We start from the raw sequence: 17,537 nt of genomic DNA on the forward strand, positions 1-17,537 counted from the left end.
TAAAAGAGACAATTATTTCTTAAAATATAAATAAATATCGGTACAGAATATCAGTTTCCACAAGTCCTTAATCATCAGTATTAAACACTACCTCTAATCAATCCCCTCTGCAGACTCATGTGGAAAAGCAGGTGCCATTCTAGAGAGGATGCGTTATATGCACTTAACCTTAAAATCGTCATGACAATTTTTTTGTCACGGGAAAAAGGCAAAATTAAAACAGTGGCATGGAATCCCGAAATATTGTTGCCAACCAAGCAGTATCTTTACTGCAGCGTTTTTCAAACCATAATAACTGATAATTGAACAAAGCAGTATATGTTCGAAAATAAACAAATATCAAATTATATCACAATATTATTTGATGGATCAATTTTAGCAAGGATAAATAAATTTACAAGATTGGTCATTCCTGTCAGAATAGAAATTTAGAGCAAAAGATGTAGATTTTTTTAAACCATTATAAAAAAAAGAAACCAAAGAATCGAAAAACACGAGAAAATTCCAAATAAATGCATGGTTTATTAAAATTAAAATACTTTATAAAATGTGTATTTCTTCTGTTTTAATCATTGTAGCGTTTACAAAAGTGTAGTGGCGTTTCAGAATTTTTGTAGAAATTTATTCACGATAATTGTATTTACAATTTACTGATTTGCATTGTAGCAGCGTTGTCTTCTGCGGGGACATCACATTGTATGGTCCTGCGAACAGCGACTGCAGAAATCGGAAGTAAAATGATGGATTTTTCCACCCTTTTACTTCCGATTTCCTTTTACTTCCGACATCCTTTTACTTCCTAGGGAATGCATCCCTCATAAAAGGTGCAAGGGAAGGGAAGAAGAGTAGTGACTTTCTATCATTAATTTTAAACGAAGGATGCGAGGAAATTAAGGAACATTTAATTTAAAATAAATGTGAATATATAGTTTAGAGAGAGTGAGATGTTCAACATGAAAAGCATATACGTCAATTTTTAGTCACTGACTGAGAAGTTTAGTGACTGATTGAGCTAAAATAAACTTCTCAAGAAAACACTGAAATAGAAGAAACTCTCTTTTGAAGTTAATAAACTAAGAAGGGAAATATTAACCTCTCGCACAAAATGACGCCTCCGCATCATTTCTACATCTAATATTCCCTCGTACTCTGAGAATGGTGGATTATTTTCGAAATACGCACACAGTGAGAGAAATACACTTTATGGTAGTACATATTTCAGAGATTCAAAAGTACCAGATTCTGGATCGGTACTTTTGAATCCCTGAAAAATATAAGTTTTCGCTTTCTTATCATATCAGCTACGAACACTAGATACAAAAGATGTATGGACTGGAGCAAGAAACAAAACTTTATAACGCCTGCATGGAAAAATCACACTAGAGCTTCGTTATATATATTTGACATCTATATAAAAAGTTTGAGGAATTTAAAATTAAGATGATATATATTATTCAAGGTCGGGCAGTATGCTGAAAAATTAATTCAATCATCAAGAGATAACAAATAAATAAAAATTAGATCATGAAAGTGTGCAACATTGTAACAGGAACTATTCAAATAAAATTTATAATAATGTTTTAATTTTGATTTAATTGTTATCACTTGATTGTTATATATATATATATATATATATATCGCGTCGAAATCGTCCTTAACTTTTTTTGGCACCCTTGGGCGTATGTATACATTTACAAAAATCATTTAAAAAATTGCATCATTTAAAACATTTACAAAAATGTTTTAAATGATGCAAAGATTCACGTTTTCGTATTTTTATATTTAAAAAAAACTAATTTTTTATACTTACGCTTCGAGAAATTTCGTATTCGTTTTAAAAAATAAAACATAGATATTTTGATTCCCGTACAGCAAAAATTGACCGAAATATTTACTTTAGAGGACGTCTTTTTCAATTTGCATTAAGGGGTCAGTTAATAAATAAATTAGAATGATTCGAGGTTGACTTTTTACCCTTAAATGTCATTTAACTGTGCTTTGCTAAAGTCTTTATTTGTAATTTTGTAGCATTTTTCAAAAAAAAAAAAAAATTACGCTGAAAGAATTTTCACACAATTTACAAGTTTTCAAAGCCTAAAAATATGTTATTAGTGTTTTCATGAAGTTCTATTACTTTAAACTCCTAAATTGGTAAACTTAAAAAATTCGTTACAAAAAGTACAAATAACTTTCATTTTTATTTAATGCCAATAATATTACAAGTTGGCTACTGTGCCAACATTAAACCCAGCCAGTGTTTTCTAGAATACGACTTCTATAAGGTTCTGTAATACGAACTCCATTTTGAAGTATTATAATTGAAAAAAAAATCGGGTTTCATATTTGAACGAAAATATCCGTTTTGACCGTTCACCGAAACTTTTAGACGATTTTTTTGGTAGTAATCATATACTTCCAGTTGCAAAAGTATTTTCAATAACGAATTTATTCCTGTCGGGGAGATGCCAAATTTTTTAGAAAAATGAATTTTCCACAAATAACGAAATCTAACTTTTAATGCTATCTTCCTGTTCCTCTATTTAAATTTGGGAAAGTCTTATACTCGTTAAGAAAAAATAAAATTATATAGGAAATTTGACTCCCGTACGGTAAAAATTAACAGGGATATTTATTTTCATAATATGCAATTTTGGATGTCATTTTCAATTTGCTTTGAAGGATCGGTTAATTATATTACAATAATTAGAGGAAATAAGTTTAAATGAACTGCAGCAAATATATATATATATTTGCTTATGCTTCTGAATTTAAATGATATTGTAGATTAGTTCGAGAATTAAATCTTTTACATGTTTGCATATTTTAAAATTATTTTAAATTATTTTGGATTTTTTCTTTTTTTAGAATTTAAATTTGCTTTTCTACTTTTTTACTTTATACGTATTTGTTTAGAATTTAAATTTGTTTAAATTTATATATAATTTATATATATATATACGACCTATTAAATTATATATATATAATAAATTATATATATATATAATTTATTTCCTAAACAGTATTGATTAATTGATTATATTATCTCCTAAGTTTAATTAAAGTAGAATTATTTTAAAAGTGTGCATCCTTTTATATATATATATGTATATAATTTAATAGGTCGTATATATATATATATATAATTTAATAGGTCGTGCAAGGAAATCATGTGGTGTCCACATAAGAATTTTATATAAAACATGTTGGTCATTTTGTGTAGTGAGTCAAACCTTTGATTTTTTTAACGAGTGCACAATTTTCTAAATATAAATATAGGAACTGAAGGAATGTCTAAAACGTTAGATTTCGTATTTTATATAAAAATATAATATTTTAAATTAAAAAATACGAAGATATGGATCTTTGCGTCATTTGAAAAATTTTTGTAACTTGAAGATGATGTCTAATACTAAAGGGTGTGAAAATAAAGGACGAACAAGAACATTTGAGAACATGGTGTATATATAAGTTGCCCAGAAATATTATTTTACTTGGCCTTTATTTTCGCAACCGTTCGATCATAGATATAGAAATGTTTTGAATAATGCAAATATTCGTGTTTTACTCTACGGGAGACAAACCTTTTGTGTTTTAATTTTTATAACAAGTAGAAAATTTTCCTAAGGGTTTAAACTAGGTTTTATATTTTATAAAAAATGTTTTGTTTTAATTTTAAAAACATAAATTATTAAGCTCCCAACTAATCGAATAATGCTTTAAATTAAAATGACCAACTAAACAATGTGTACCCGTATCCCGTACTTCTTTCAACCCTTGTTTTCAAAACACAATGACTTGCCTCGAATAATCTTTGATGCATTAATATTGATGTTAACTCTGGTAGAGATTACAGCGAGAACTAAACATTTGACTGGTCAATGGTCTCTCTCAGTAATCTGTCGTGATTTAAAATTGAAGTGCCAACTTATTTTTATTTTCTTATTTACACATGCATATTTTTTAAACACAATCTTTTTTTTTTCATGTTTGTAATATGTTTTTGTAATTTTAATGTCAAGATTACAGTAATTTTTTAGTAGTTCAGATTAGAAAAAAAAATTAATAAAAAATATAAAACCCAAAACTTTTAAAACAAATATATTATAGAAGTTTTCTTTTCGAGTGCATTTTTTTACGAAATAAGAAAAGTCCGTAATTATTATTTTTTTGGATTACCGCCAGCTAAAGCTAAACGTCCATGCAAAATATATATTTTTCTCTTCACTATTCTGAATCACATTAACCAAGATGCTGATGCCTTTCCTAACAGTAGGATTAGTAATTAAAGAAACAAAGCTAAAGCGTGCAAATCATGCCTTAAAACTTAAACATCTCAGAGTAAAAAAAAGAAATCTTAAACCTGCTTTCGAAAAACAAATTTTCAAAATTTAGGATCCCATTTTAAATTACTTTACAAATTGTTGCCGTTCATAACTTCAGAACAAAGAATAATTAAATTAAACATTTTGATATCTTTTGGATACTGAATTAGTAGTTTTGTAAGATAACAGTTCGTATGAACTTTGTGAACAAACATGCCAGAAAAGCAAAAATATTACAAAAAAATTTTGGAACCATTTTTACAAGTAGTAAACTTTTTACTGGTGAAAATATCCAGAGCAAATCATTCAGATACTTTTATTAATTTACATCCTTAAATAAAAACATTATAGGAAACATAAAAAAATATGGCAATACTTAACACTCTGTAAATGTAGACACTTTACAGATGACTGAGTACACGGCACACACATTCACCTTTTCTAATATAAAATTACACTTTTACTTAAAAATGAAGTTTTTTGTGATACTTATTTTCCATTTGAAAAAAGTATTATAATATTTTTAATGTTAAATAAAATAAGAATTTAAAAACTGTGTTTTAATTAGAATAATTGTACCAATTTTAAGCCTAGCTTTTGAAATTTCTATACTAAAATTAAACAGTTTGCAAACTGCTAAACAAACCCAAAAGTATATCTGGATGTTATTTAACACTGGCTAAGTATCCGCAATTGCCAACGCTTTATGCAGAGCAAAAAGGTTTCATTTAGAGAGATTGACGTAGTGTTTTTGAAATCGCTAGACAGCGATCACCTATTTTTTTTTTCAGTTCATGGTCAACTAAGCAAAATTTTATTAAGATCGAATAAAACTGCAAAATTTATTTAGATAGAAAACTAACATTATTTTTACGGAAACGTGTGAGAGTACAGAATGTTTTCCATTTGTCTCCATGGAACATAAACAAACAAACAATTTAGCATGCCGACTCGAGCAAGCGACGGATAATTGGCCATGTGAAAAACCTCGGCATTACACTTGCTATGTAATGTGATTACCCCTGTGTCTTCTTTATACTAAGCGAATGCAAGTCGGATAGGAAATTGTAATCACTTGAAATCGAAGGGCATATTTGAATCATTGGGTATCGATGGAATGCGAGGAATGAGTACATCTTCAGTTACGGCATACCCCTTAATAATGTTGGCTGTACTCCACTGGGCAATAGATTCTTCACGATAAGCCTTGTTCCGTTGCACAGCTTTGGCAAGTCGATGTTAGATAATAATTTTGTTCTGTTTCTACTTCCTCTTAGGGAGGAAATTGATGCAGAATTATCTACACAACAATTTTAGGGAACATTTTCATAATGCTAGCTTGTGTGGCGGTATTCCTGAGGGCTCAAGAGAATTTAAAAATTCCATCGGGTAACGCACAGCTAACTGTACTCATTTTTGAATAAAAGGACGAAAAGGTGATAGCGTTCCCGCGAAGCATTTTCTGGGTAAACGTGTTACATATTTAACGCTGTCGTTTTTCTGGCGCTAAAATGACAGTTCACACAGCCACCGATGCGAGATGTGATTTTTCCGTATATCGGGAAACACTTGAGCTATTAGTTCGGCGAGTGACTTGACCATATTGCAGAAATTTCAGAAAAAAATTAGTTTACAGTAGTAAACATGAAATTGTCAGGTGACAACGAGTGCTGATAAAACTGGCATTTATTTGTTTCTTCTCGTAAGTATACTCTCATACTCATCTTGAAATCCATTTTGCGCACCTGTCTCCAAAAGGCCGTTGAATTAAGGCGGGGATTAAGTTCATCCACTGGCACAGAACGGCGAATCAAACCAGGGTTTGCGGTAAATCTCCCGCCAGGAGGATAATAGTCCCGCCTTTTTACGCGTATATCTTGCAAAGTACGATCAAGCGCTTCTAGTGGTCTTTTGTGGGCCAAAGTACATTTGTCTCGAACTGTAAGGCTGCACCGCTTGGGCACTTCTGCTTCAGCAAGGCCTCTGGTTGTGTTGCTAATGGGCCGTTCTGATACCTACAAATTCAACGCAGTTTCAAAGCTGAATGCGTTGTTCGGCCACCAACCAACAGTGTCGATCTCCGAAGATGCTGTATATGATGCAACTTCATTTCTTTGACAGATCTCAGCCAGCAATGATATTTAACACAAGTTTTCCCAGTCCCAGTGGGTGCATCAAAGAAACAAAAACCTTCATTTCCGGTCTGAATGACAATCAAAAGAGTATAATGGACTTGTCCTTCGTCTGTAGTCTGCAAGGGTCTATAATTATTAATAAATATTTGTAGAGCATCACAGTTGTAATTTCTTTGCCTCCAAATATCCTTATCTAAGGCCTCTTGACCATCATTTCGATGTGGTGTGCAAATTTTGGCTATGCACCTTAAATGTAAGCATGAAATCACCTTCTTCACACATGAGGAGCCAAACGTTGTCATTTAAAACTTTGAGTTCTATGACCACATATTTTTTAGATAATGCTTTGAACCTGCTGTGCTACCAGATAAGAACGATAGCAGTGGCTATGGAAGCTTATTAAGTAGCAACAGCTTCACTTTTCTAATGGAGCAACTCATTTCCGAAGGTTCACATTTATATTTCTTTATTGGACAATGGTCACATATAGCATTAATCCGTCCTATTTCCACTTAAGAGGGGTTAAGCAATCGTAATCCTAAATTATAAGGAAACGTTCCTAATTTTAGGTCCGAATGTCGTTTCACCATTCTCGCATCTTTCTTTCTATGTCGATCCTGTTGAATGCCTTAGACGTAGAAGATCTCGCACGCTTTAGCTGCAAACGAAGTTCTCTTTCCGCCGAAGTTCCTGTTGCTCTTGCGTATCTCTCATACATAAACGTAGAACTAGATGTAGAAGCTCTCATACTCATAGACGAAGCTTCTGCTTATTCAGGTATTTCCGACAACGGGATACCTTGTTTTCTTTTAGCTGCAGGGTTTTTCTGACTAATTCATTTCGACTTATTATAAACTGATATCTCATTGATATTTATTTAGGTGTATATTCTATGTTTTAATCATCCCTCAATTTTGTGTCCGTTTCACTTTTGTATCGAATAATTGCTCATATAAAAATTCGCTACTATGAAATATTATCGTTATGCATTATTTTTAAAGAAAGACTATATGAATTATTTTTAAAGAAAGACTATCTCAAATGTAAATAATACAAAGAAAATTAAAAATAATGTAAGACAACATTTAACATTCAGTTCGGAATACTAAATATATGCTGCTTTTAAATATTTTGGGATTTAATATAAAAGCTAATATAATATTAGATATTTTATGTAGACAGTGACCTTTTTATTTTGAAGATCGTGTGGGCTAAATTTCATCAGATTGCTTTTAAATCACTCAGTTTTTCAATTACTGTATAGAGTTTTCTTGTATCTGTTAAACGCTAAATAGTCCAAAACCCTAACAGACGTGAAGCAAATTATCGTTATGTCCGAAGTAAGGGCACAGGCTTGAAAACGTTTAAACAAACCGTTTTATTTAACAGAACTGAGAACATAAATGCACGTTCTTGTGCTAACAGAATCAACCGCATCTTGTGGTCCAATTCAAACATAAATCGTAGACTAGTGGTCAAAAACTATAAAATTAAATTTTAAACTAAGCTGCTTCAGAAACTCTAACCGGCGTAAGAAATTCAAATGTCAGCTGCAATGCCGCAAAGCCGAATAATTATAAACTTATCAGAGATGGCAGAATTAAACTACCGCGGCCTTGAGAGGCTGAGACACGCTCTGCCTTTCAATCCCAAAACTTCAGCTTAAATACCCTCTAACCTTGTTTACATTCTGATGAGGAAACGGAAAGCATAATATTTTAATTCACGAAATGGCAACACATTTCTCTTAAATCATTGAGTTTATTAACTAAATTCAATATACTGCGTTGTCCGGAAAAGCTACACACACTTCTTTTATATTCCCGAGTTTTCTGATTAAATTTGAGATATAAATGTCTTGTACTTCGGAAAGTTGCAACACAATGCTTTTAAATCCTTAAATTTATGATCAAACGTTCGTTGAATTTGCCTAATATATACATATTTAAAGAGTGTTGGCCCTATAGAGAGGTTTCTGAGAAATCTTCTATATACAGTTACATCCGTCTTCCTTTGAAAGTTAAGTGTGGAAAATGTTTTATTCAGATGGTAATAAAACTGTAGATTTGTGTGAAAGACAAACATACAGAAACGCTTCTTTATTTAGATAAAAGATTTTAAAATCATAACTTCTTATTAAAATTATTGCAATTAAATATAAGCATTAAATGTTGAGAAAGATTTTTCTTAGCAAAAAATGTTAAGCAATTATTTCCCTAAATAGCTTTTCAAATGCATTATTTTTCTGAAAAGATTCAGATTTTAAGGGGACTCGGTACCTTCTGAATGACTTTTTTAATTAAAGAATTTTGATGTATTTTTACGAATATTATTAAACGGTTTTTGAACTAAAATGATTTTAAGCTGGGAAAAAAAATGCTGAAAAATTTAACAATTAAATATCTTTCTTCTCCTACAATTTTCAATGTTTTTACACCATTTTTTGTATTTATTACAATATTCTAATAAGATCGACTTTGCAATTAATAAATTAGTTTCTGAAGGAAAAATAAAAAGCATATTTATATGTAGAAGCTTCGAAAAAAATTAGATTACATTTTCTCTTCGGATGATTTTTCTTTCAGCAAACCCCATCCTTGTTTCTATCCATTATGTAATAATGAACAATAAGTAAATATATTCAATAATGTAGTTCATATCTGTGTAAATTTTAAAGCTTTAAGTAAAAGAATTTATCGAAAAACTGAAAACTCGGAAAACGCAGTTTAAAGAATGTAAACTTTCTAAATAGTTTTAAATCATTTCCAAACACTTAAATATATTTCTAACTGAATTTCAGTGCACATATATATAAATAACATATTATTATCTAATTGGTTAATATAAACATAAATTACAATATTTTATTTGAAACCTTACATGACCGAAAATATTGCTAGAAAAATTATAAAATACAAGTAGAATTTTTCTTAACTGTTTTTCTTCCGTAAAAAAAAAAAATTTTCAGAAAATCTTAATATGTGAATTAACTATAATTTATTTTCTAAAATATGTATAATCAATATTAATAATATTAATTTGTCGTTTTAGTTTTTTGAAAAGTAAAATTTGGAATTTCAACAAACATAAACACCTTTTTAAAACTTCCAACAACATGACTGACTTCTGTCATGATGTAACCTCTCTAACTGTCTCTTAACTGACTTCTTTTCTTATTGTAGCTCTTTATTATTGTATATTAATTGCGTTTAAATTAATTAAAGAGCGCATTTTAATTGATGAGAGAGTTTAATGTTTATGGGCCATTTTTGTGGGTTTTTTTTTCATTACACAAAATTTCCGTATCTGAAGAAGCATAACAAAACTGACTGAAAATACACAGCAATATTTACTGAGTGGAGTAGAAAAAGGAAAGGAAAGAAAAATTTGAAAGTTTTCAGATTTTAACGGTTGCCCAAAAGGGTTTGTTAAGTTTTTATGCTCTTGTTAAGCTCGCAGTCCACCAGTCTCTTCTTGCTCTCACTCTTGGAAACTCTTTTTTTTCCTAACTTTATGATTAAGCTCTGTTTGTTTTGTTCGCACTTACGCTACATGATGTTCAACAAAAAAAATAACAAAATTTTTAAAAGCTGCATAACAGTATATTATTTAGCATTCCCGATGCAGTGCTAATTGTTGGCATACATTTTTATATTTTTTCAATTTTTTTCTCAGTATAGCCGGTCAATTTTTAGATTTTGCAAGGTGCGTAGCTAAAAAAAATAGTTTGCCTTTTTATGATTAACTTTTTATCTTTTAACTTTATTTCTTAAATACTATGTTCTTTACAACTACGACAGATAAAATTCAGTTCAACAGAAAAATCAGAAAATATTTAAAACAGCACATTTTGAGAATTTCCGATTTACGTACACATTATTATATCCGCTATGTTATTTCTTTAAAAATCAGCATTTGGCAGGGCCAGCCGCTTTAAATTGTTAAAGAAAAACGAAAAGGTATATAACGATTTTAATAACACCAGCTACTGTAATTTCATAAAACTATTCAATATTTCTAATTAGACATCTTCCAGATTAAATTTAGTAACCTTCCAGATTAAATTTAAAGGTACCTTAGGCTTTACTAAATGCCAACACGTTGGCGCTTGGAACATCAAACTATTTTATTTTCGCCCGGGGCAACGTTTTGTTTTCCTATAAAACCGAGAATGTTAATTAAAATTGAAAGATAAATACCTAACTTTTTTCTAATGGCATTTAAAATTCCCGAAAGCGTTTTAGAGATTGCCATACATACACTGAAGTGACAAAAGTCATAGGATACCTCCTAATATTTTTTCGGTCTTCCTTTTTCCCGGCGAAGTGCAGCAACTCGACGTGGCATGGACTCAACAAGTCGTTGGAAGTCCCCTGCAGGAATATTGAGCCATGCTGCCTCTATAGACGTCCATAATTGTGAAAGTGTTGACGGTGAAGGGTTTTGGGCACGAACTGACCTCTCGATGATGTCTCATAAATGTTCGATGGGATTCATGTCGGGCGATCTAGGTGGCCAGATCATTCGCTGGAATTGTCCAGAATGTTCTTCTAACCAATCGCGAACAATTGTGGCCCGATGACATGGCGCATTGTCATCCATAAAATTCCCATCGTTGTTTGAGTACGTGAAGTCCATGCATGAATGGCTGTAAGTGATCTCCAAGTAGCTGAAGGTATCCATTTCCAGTCAATGATCGGTTCAGTTGCACCAGAGGATCGAGTCCATGCCATATAAAAACAGCCTAGAGCATTATGGAACCACCACCAGCTTGAACAGTGCCTTGTTGACAACTTGGGTCCAAGGCTTCGTGAGGTCTGCGCCTCACTCAAACCCTACCATCAGCTCTTACCAACTGAAATCATGACTCATCTGACCAAGCCACGGTTTTCCATTCGTTTAGGGACCAACCGATATGCTCACGAGCCTACGAGAGTCACTGCAGGCGATGTCGTGCTGCCAGTAAAGGCACTCGAGTGGGTCTTCTGCTGGCATAGTTCTAGGAAGACAAATTTCGCCGCACTGTTCTATGGGATACGTCCCTCGTACGTCCCACATTGATTTCTGCGGTTATTTGACGCAGTGTTGCTTGTCTGTGAAACGTTGACAACTCTACGCAGAAGTCGCTGGTCTCGGTCGTTAAGTGCAGGTGGTCGGCCACTGCGCTGTCCATGGTGGGATGTTATGCCTGAAATTAGATACTCTCGGCACACGCTTGACACTGTGGATCTCGGAATGTTGAATTCCCTAACGATATCCGAAATAGAATGACCCATGCGTCTAGCTCCAACTACCATTCCGCGTTCAAAGTCTGTTAATTCTCGTCGTGCGGCCATAATCACGTCAAAGCCTCTTCAGATTAATAACTTGAACACAAATGCAAGCCCTGCCAAAGCACTTTGCATTTATACATTTTCTACGCGATACTACTGCCATCTGTATATTTGCATATTGCTATCCCATGACTTTTGTCACTTCACTGTATATTTCTATTCATTATAGTATTTCTTTAAAAACTAGGCGGTTGCTAAAAATAGCAATCATAATATATATATATATATATATATATATAATGATTTTAATGAGTCCAGGTTGTGTAATTTCACATAAATTGTTAACATTTGTGATTAGATATCTCATAATTTTAATGGAGTTTTAGTTAAATCAATGACGTTAAAAATAGGAAAAATATTAAGAATTATTTATGTTTATTGCTTTTAAAACGCTTAGCTTGTTGATTAGTAATATTCCAGTTTAAATTTAAAACTTAAACATCTTGAGTGGCAACATGCTAGAGTGCGGAAAATTGAAATATTTTTATCCGGCAGAAAGAATACATTGCTTTCAGATAGCCGCGTTCGAGTCTGCCGAGTTTTCTAAATAAAACTGCTCGTATTCATGTTACACACGCGAAAACCACGAAATCATCGATGCACGATTGAACTACCAGCGCCCAGAATCTTTACCTCTGGGGCACTGATGGACATTCCATTATCAGTTGGTTTCGACTGTGATAAAAGTTTTTGAAATGTAACAAATATATCCGTTTAACTACTTTCTATTTCAAGAAACAAAGAACGAAGTAAAATAACCTATTTTACACACTCTGTATCCATAATATTTACTTCGTGAATAGAAACACTTTTGTAGGACATAAGAAGAAAGTCTTAGTGCATGATGGTGGTCGGCAGCTTTGGGGAGATGTATCTTTTTGTAGCGTATTGTTTGACACGCGTCGCTGCACAACGGAAAAGATTCGAATAATATCTAACCTTCATTATTTAACTTTTGTTATTATTAAATGTACCATTACATGTTTACTTTGAAACCTATAAAAATAAAGAGCATACATATATACACATATTTCAGAGAATTATTTTGCACATGATAATTAGCATTAAATATATATGTAACTAATAAGCTACAGCGTGCATTTGCTAAACTTAATTCAACTGTACAGCTTATTTTTGAAAATTTTAACTCAGGACTTCTCTTTCAAAAATATTATCATTAAACTATAAAGGTTGAAATTAATCTTCTTATAGTTTCCAGGTTGATGATTAGGAATTAAGCTTTATTTATTTATTTGCCATTTCACAGACTATTACTAAAAATTATTTCATAAGCAACTACGACATTAAAATAAGAGAGAAAGAATTTAACAACGAATTTAAACGGTTTACATCTTTTTCACAACATAGCATGCAATATAGAATGAGCCAATCTGGCAAATGTAATTAAAATGCAAAATGTCTGATAAAAATATAGATGTAATATCCCTCATAAGATATTAATGATAAATTTTCAGGTTTAGTTTGGAAGGTTTAAATACGGAATCTTCTTCTTTCGCTGCAGAAGAGTAAATGATGAAGGAAGCATATGTTTAGGTGATAACAGTAACAGAAAGGAAGTCTATTTACATCTATTGATGAAAACTGATAATAACGAAAGAATAATTGCTTTTAAAGTTAAAGATGATAATACTATGAGAATGATGGTAAAGATGGTAAAAATAATAAATATGGATAGAAAACTAATACGTTTTTATACTAATCGTAGAAACCTGGTATAAATTACCATTTAACAGTTAGCAACTGCATTCGTAATATAAGCTGCAAAACACATATGGTTCGGTACACAAATGATTCTCAGACTGCGTTGGGGGATATTAGGTTCTTTGCTGTTCTACAATTTTATTAGTTTATTTTGAAAAAGCTTTAAGTATTTCATAATTTTATTTACATAACTCCTTATATAAATATTGGTATGTATGGAAGATATTTAGATTGTTATTTAATATCAATATTTAACTGGAGCTATTAACGCAAAGGTACTTACTTACCCTTCATTAATGCAAGCAGATTCCAATTTCGCTGAAAACTTACGAATTCTCTCACTGGTTATACATCGGCAACGGTGTCTGGTATCCCATACAGCCATATCAGATCTGAAAGAAATTAGAAAACCATTAAATTAGTATTTACTGGGTGTAAAATGTTTTCTAAAATACGCATGTTTACTTTTGGGCTGTGAATGCCCTGTTGGTTGTTACGACAGAAAGTAATTCGACGTGGCAGGTAACTTGTCGATTAAGTTGTTTAAATTAATGCAAATAAAAAATTCGTTTACCACTCGCAATAGCCTTTTTACTCATTTTCCAACATCATTTGTTTCAATGTGCGTCTTCCTTTATTTGATATCTTGTAATGTGCGTCTTGTTATCATTTCGTAGTACTATTAGGAAGAAGAAAAATTTGTCAATAAATGCACTGCATTGCACTACAACCAGATCCAACATTTTAGAATCGATAAAAAGTGCTCTAAACTGTCACGAGAAATTACTTACTTCTTCAAAATGATAATGCTTTGAATGAATAGCTTACCACATATGAAAATATTTGAAAAGGACAACTGTTTTCGCTTTATCACATGGTAAAAAACAACTAATCACTACGGACATCTAAAAATTATCATTTAAAGGAAGACGTATTTCATAACAACCACGTAATGATATTTTGATTCAGACAGCTGATTGATTGATATACGAACTATTTGTAAATTTTTGTGGAGTAGAGGAAAGGGCGAGTTTCTTTCTTTCAATAGTAAATCCGGTAAAAAACTGTTTGAATGTTACCTAAAACAGAGGATTATGAAACAGCGATTTAAGTAGAACCATGCTATTCCTTTTCTATCTTTTGGTATAAAACAGTCACATGACAGAAACAATAGAATACTGTTTATGTCATCCCTTGAAATAGATTATCATACCTGTATCAGATGAACACACATCTGCAGCTTCACGATGTGTAAGGACATCTTACTACAGAAAATTATCCACCATCTGAGTTAAAATGAAACGCAGTATCACAATTATGAAGGGGCTAAGGCAACGAGAACTAAAGTAAATTCATAAATTCCATGACTAGTTTGGAAGGTTTAATATAGGAAAGAACACGAGGCATATACTAAGAAAGAAAGAGACACATAAATCCACTTTTGCCTACTATTTTTTATAAAAAAATCACATTCTTATAAAAAATTCTCTATTCTATTAGTTTCGAAATGGGATTTTGCGTTCGTTCAATATAAAAGGCGTATCACTTTTCCAATTATTGCCACCAAATATTATCGCCCTACATTGTTTCTAAACAATTACATAATAAAGAAGCTGCATGCATGTATGTTCCCCGCATTGGGAGGAAACGACGGAACACAGAGCCATCAATTTTGAATAACGTAGACTTCCATCCGAACATGAGCACCTGGAAACCCGAATTTTATATTTCATATTATATATGAAATATAATATGAAATTAACTTTAATAAATTTTTGGATTTGATTATCTTAAACTAAGCAGTTGTTATAATTTAGATCTATATTATAACTTCGTTACGTTTCCTCACCAGAAATGAGCTAGAAAGTATTTAAGCTGAGGTTTTAGGATTGTAGGACAGAGCGTGTTTCTGCCTCTAACCCACGTTACTTTACTTCTGCCATCTCTGATAAGTCTGTACTTATTCAGCTTTGCGTTATTTATGCTGATATTTAAATTGTTACGCCAATTAGAGTTTTGAGCCAACTTGTATTTAAATACAACTGTGTAGTCTTTGACTATTAGTCCACGTTCTAAATTTGAATTTTAACTTTTAACTATCGTTTCATTGCCATAATAACGCCATATGATAAACTAAGAAAAGAGTAAAAAAATATAAAAATATATTCCAACAATTAACTCTGCATCCAAAATTCTATACATATTCTGATACGTTGCTTTTAAAATTTTGTTAATCTTTCATTGAATTTTATATGGAGTTAGTGTAAAGAAAACGATACTTAATAATAAAGCTAAAAAAACCAAAAAAATAAATAAAAAGTCGGTTAGCAAGAGTGCGTGCAACAGCAGACTGGTAAACTGCAAGCTCAGCCACAGGGTAAAAACCTTCACACATCCTTTTGGGCGTCCGTTAAAAACTGAAACTTTCTTATTAAAATTTTTATTCATTTATTTATTTTTGTTCTTCTGTTTCATTCTATCCTTTTTGTTTCAGAAATTATAAGAATTCTTCGTAGAAGAAGATGTGTTGGTATATTACTACCTATGGCTTTTCTCCATATTCCCCACCTATCAGCTTACAACCGCTTTCCATACGTAACGATACGTACCAGCTATCAATTACTTGAGTTGGCACAGTAGCGATCATGCGCTTATGATAATTCGAAGGCATCATCGCAGCAGCTAAGGATAGGTAAATGAGATAATTTGCAGCTCAAGACAGACTCATGAATTTATAGCTAACTCGTGAGAGTATCCATTTAGGTGGCTGTATGAGAGGGCTTATCTGATATACAGAAATGCTGGCCCAAATTTAATGAGGTGTTCTAGAATAAGCTTTGCACAACTCATATTATATGAGAGTGGTGAACATAACATACAAGTGACTTGCAAGTATAACCTTTCAATTTGATTATGGGCATAATATATGCTGGATAATTTTTATAAAATTTCATATAAATAACACTTTTGCCATTTAACAGAAATTTCTTCTTCTTGTTTAACAATATTAAAGAACTAAATATTCAAAATTGGGTAACTTCCAATGGTTAGTATTTGTTATCGTATACAAGCTCTAGCACATTTTATTACATTGCATGCATAAGCATGTTTATACAAAGATAAGTATTACGATCCTTACATATTACTTACAGTTCTTACATATCACGATCCTTACATATCGACCGTCAATTATTTATTCCAGATGAAAAGAAAGCTCTAAACAAATGCTCGAAAAAGGTACGTACTGCTCCTAATGTTTCTGAAATTAAATATTTGGTAACAATACAAAATTCGCCGAAGCAGAAATCAATAGCAAAATCTTTAAATACATCTCTAACAACAATAAATGAAATAATACAACAAGATTTCTACTTAAAAAGCCCAAAACCATAATGATCACCGGTCTTGCCGAGGCATGTGTCTCAAGGTAGAACAGTTTGCAGAACAATGTATGAAAACTATTTAGCAGGAGATAAATGGAAATACATTGGGCCTTTGATGAAGTATGGATTTACTCAAATGACTGCAAAGAAAAAAAAAGACCTATTTAAAAGCAATGACAAAAAGCGTTCCGTTAGTGCAAACAAAGTTTCTGTAAGGGGTTTATGATTGTCGCACGATTCTGTCACAATGGAGAGTTCAAAAAAAAGTGGTAAAAAATATTAAAATCAGCTCAATGTGCTATTCAGAGAAAGTTTTACATCCGATATTTACAAAAGAATTTTCCTTTCTTTATCCCAACGACTTTCAAAGAGTGAAACGTCATCAAGACCAAACAACAAGCCATACTTCGCAATATAAGAAATTATTCAATGCTACATTTCTTAAGAAAATGAAGACTGATACATATACATATATTGCATAAATATCTTTTCAGCGTATTCTTTCAAAATAACCTATGTTTCACTTATGTACGTGCCTTTGCCTAAGAGTTCTATCTAAGAGCTAACTCACCATGATTCATGAATTTTATATAGTAGTAGAAGAGGAATAAAAATCAGTACCCATGTAAATTTTACAAAAAC

At 31.7% G+C, this 17,537-nt stretch overlaps 1 protein-coding gene across 1 annotated transcript in view; it reads right to left on the bottom strand.

Moving 5' to 3' along the window:
• Positions 1-17,537, bottom strand: part of LOC146996154 (uncharacterized) — a 573,172-nt gene that overhangs the window by 333,626 nt on the left and 222,009 nt on the right. Inside the window, exon 3 of the mRNA XM_085821375.1 lies at positions 13,800-13,904. Coding sequence (XP_085677501.1) covers positions 13,800-13,904 — 105 coding nt within the window. The remainder of the gene's footprint in view (positions 1-13,799; positions 13,905-17,537) is intronic.

Source organism: Stegodyphus dumicola, chromosome 7, assembly GCF_044657685.1.
Source record: "Stegodyphus dumicola isolate Sdum_Otavi_A_Nest chromosome 7, ASM4465768v1".
Taxonomy (NCBI): domain Eukaryota; kingdom Metazoa; phylum Arthropoda; class Arachnida; order Araneae; family Eresidae; genus Stegodyphus; species Stegodyphus dumicola.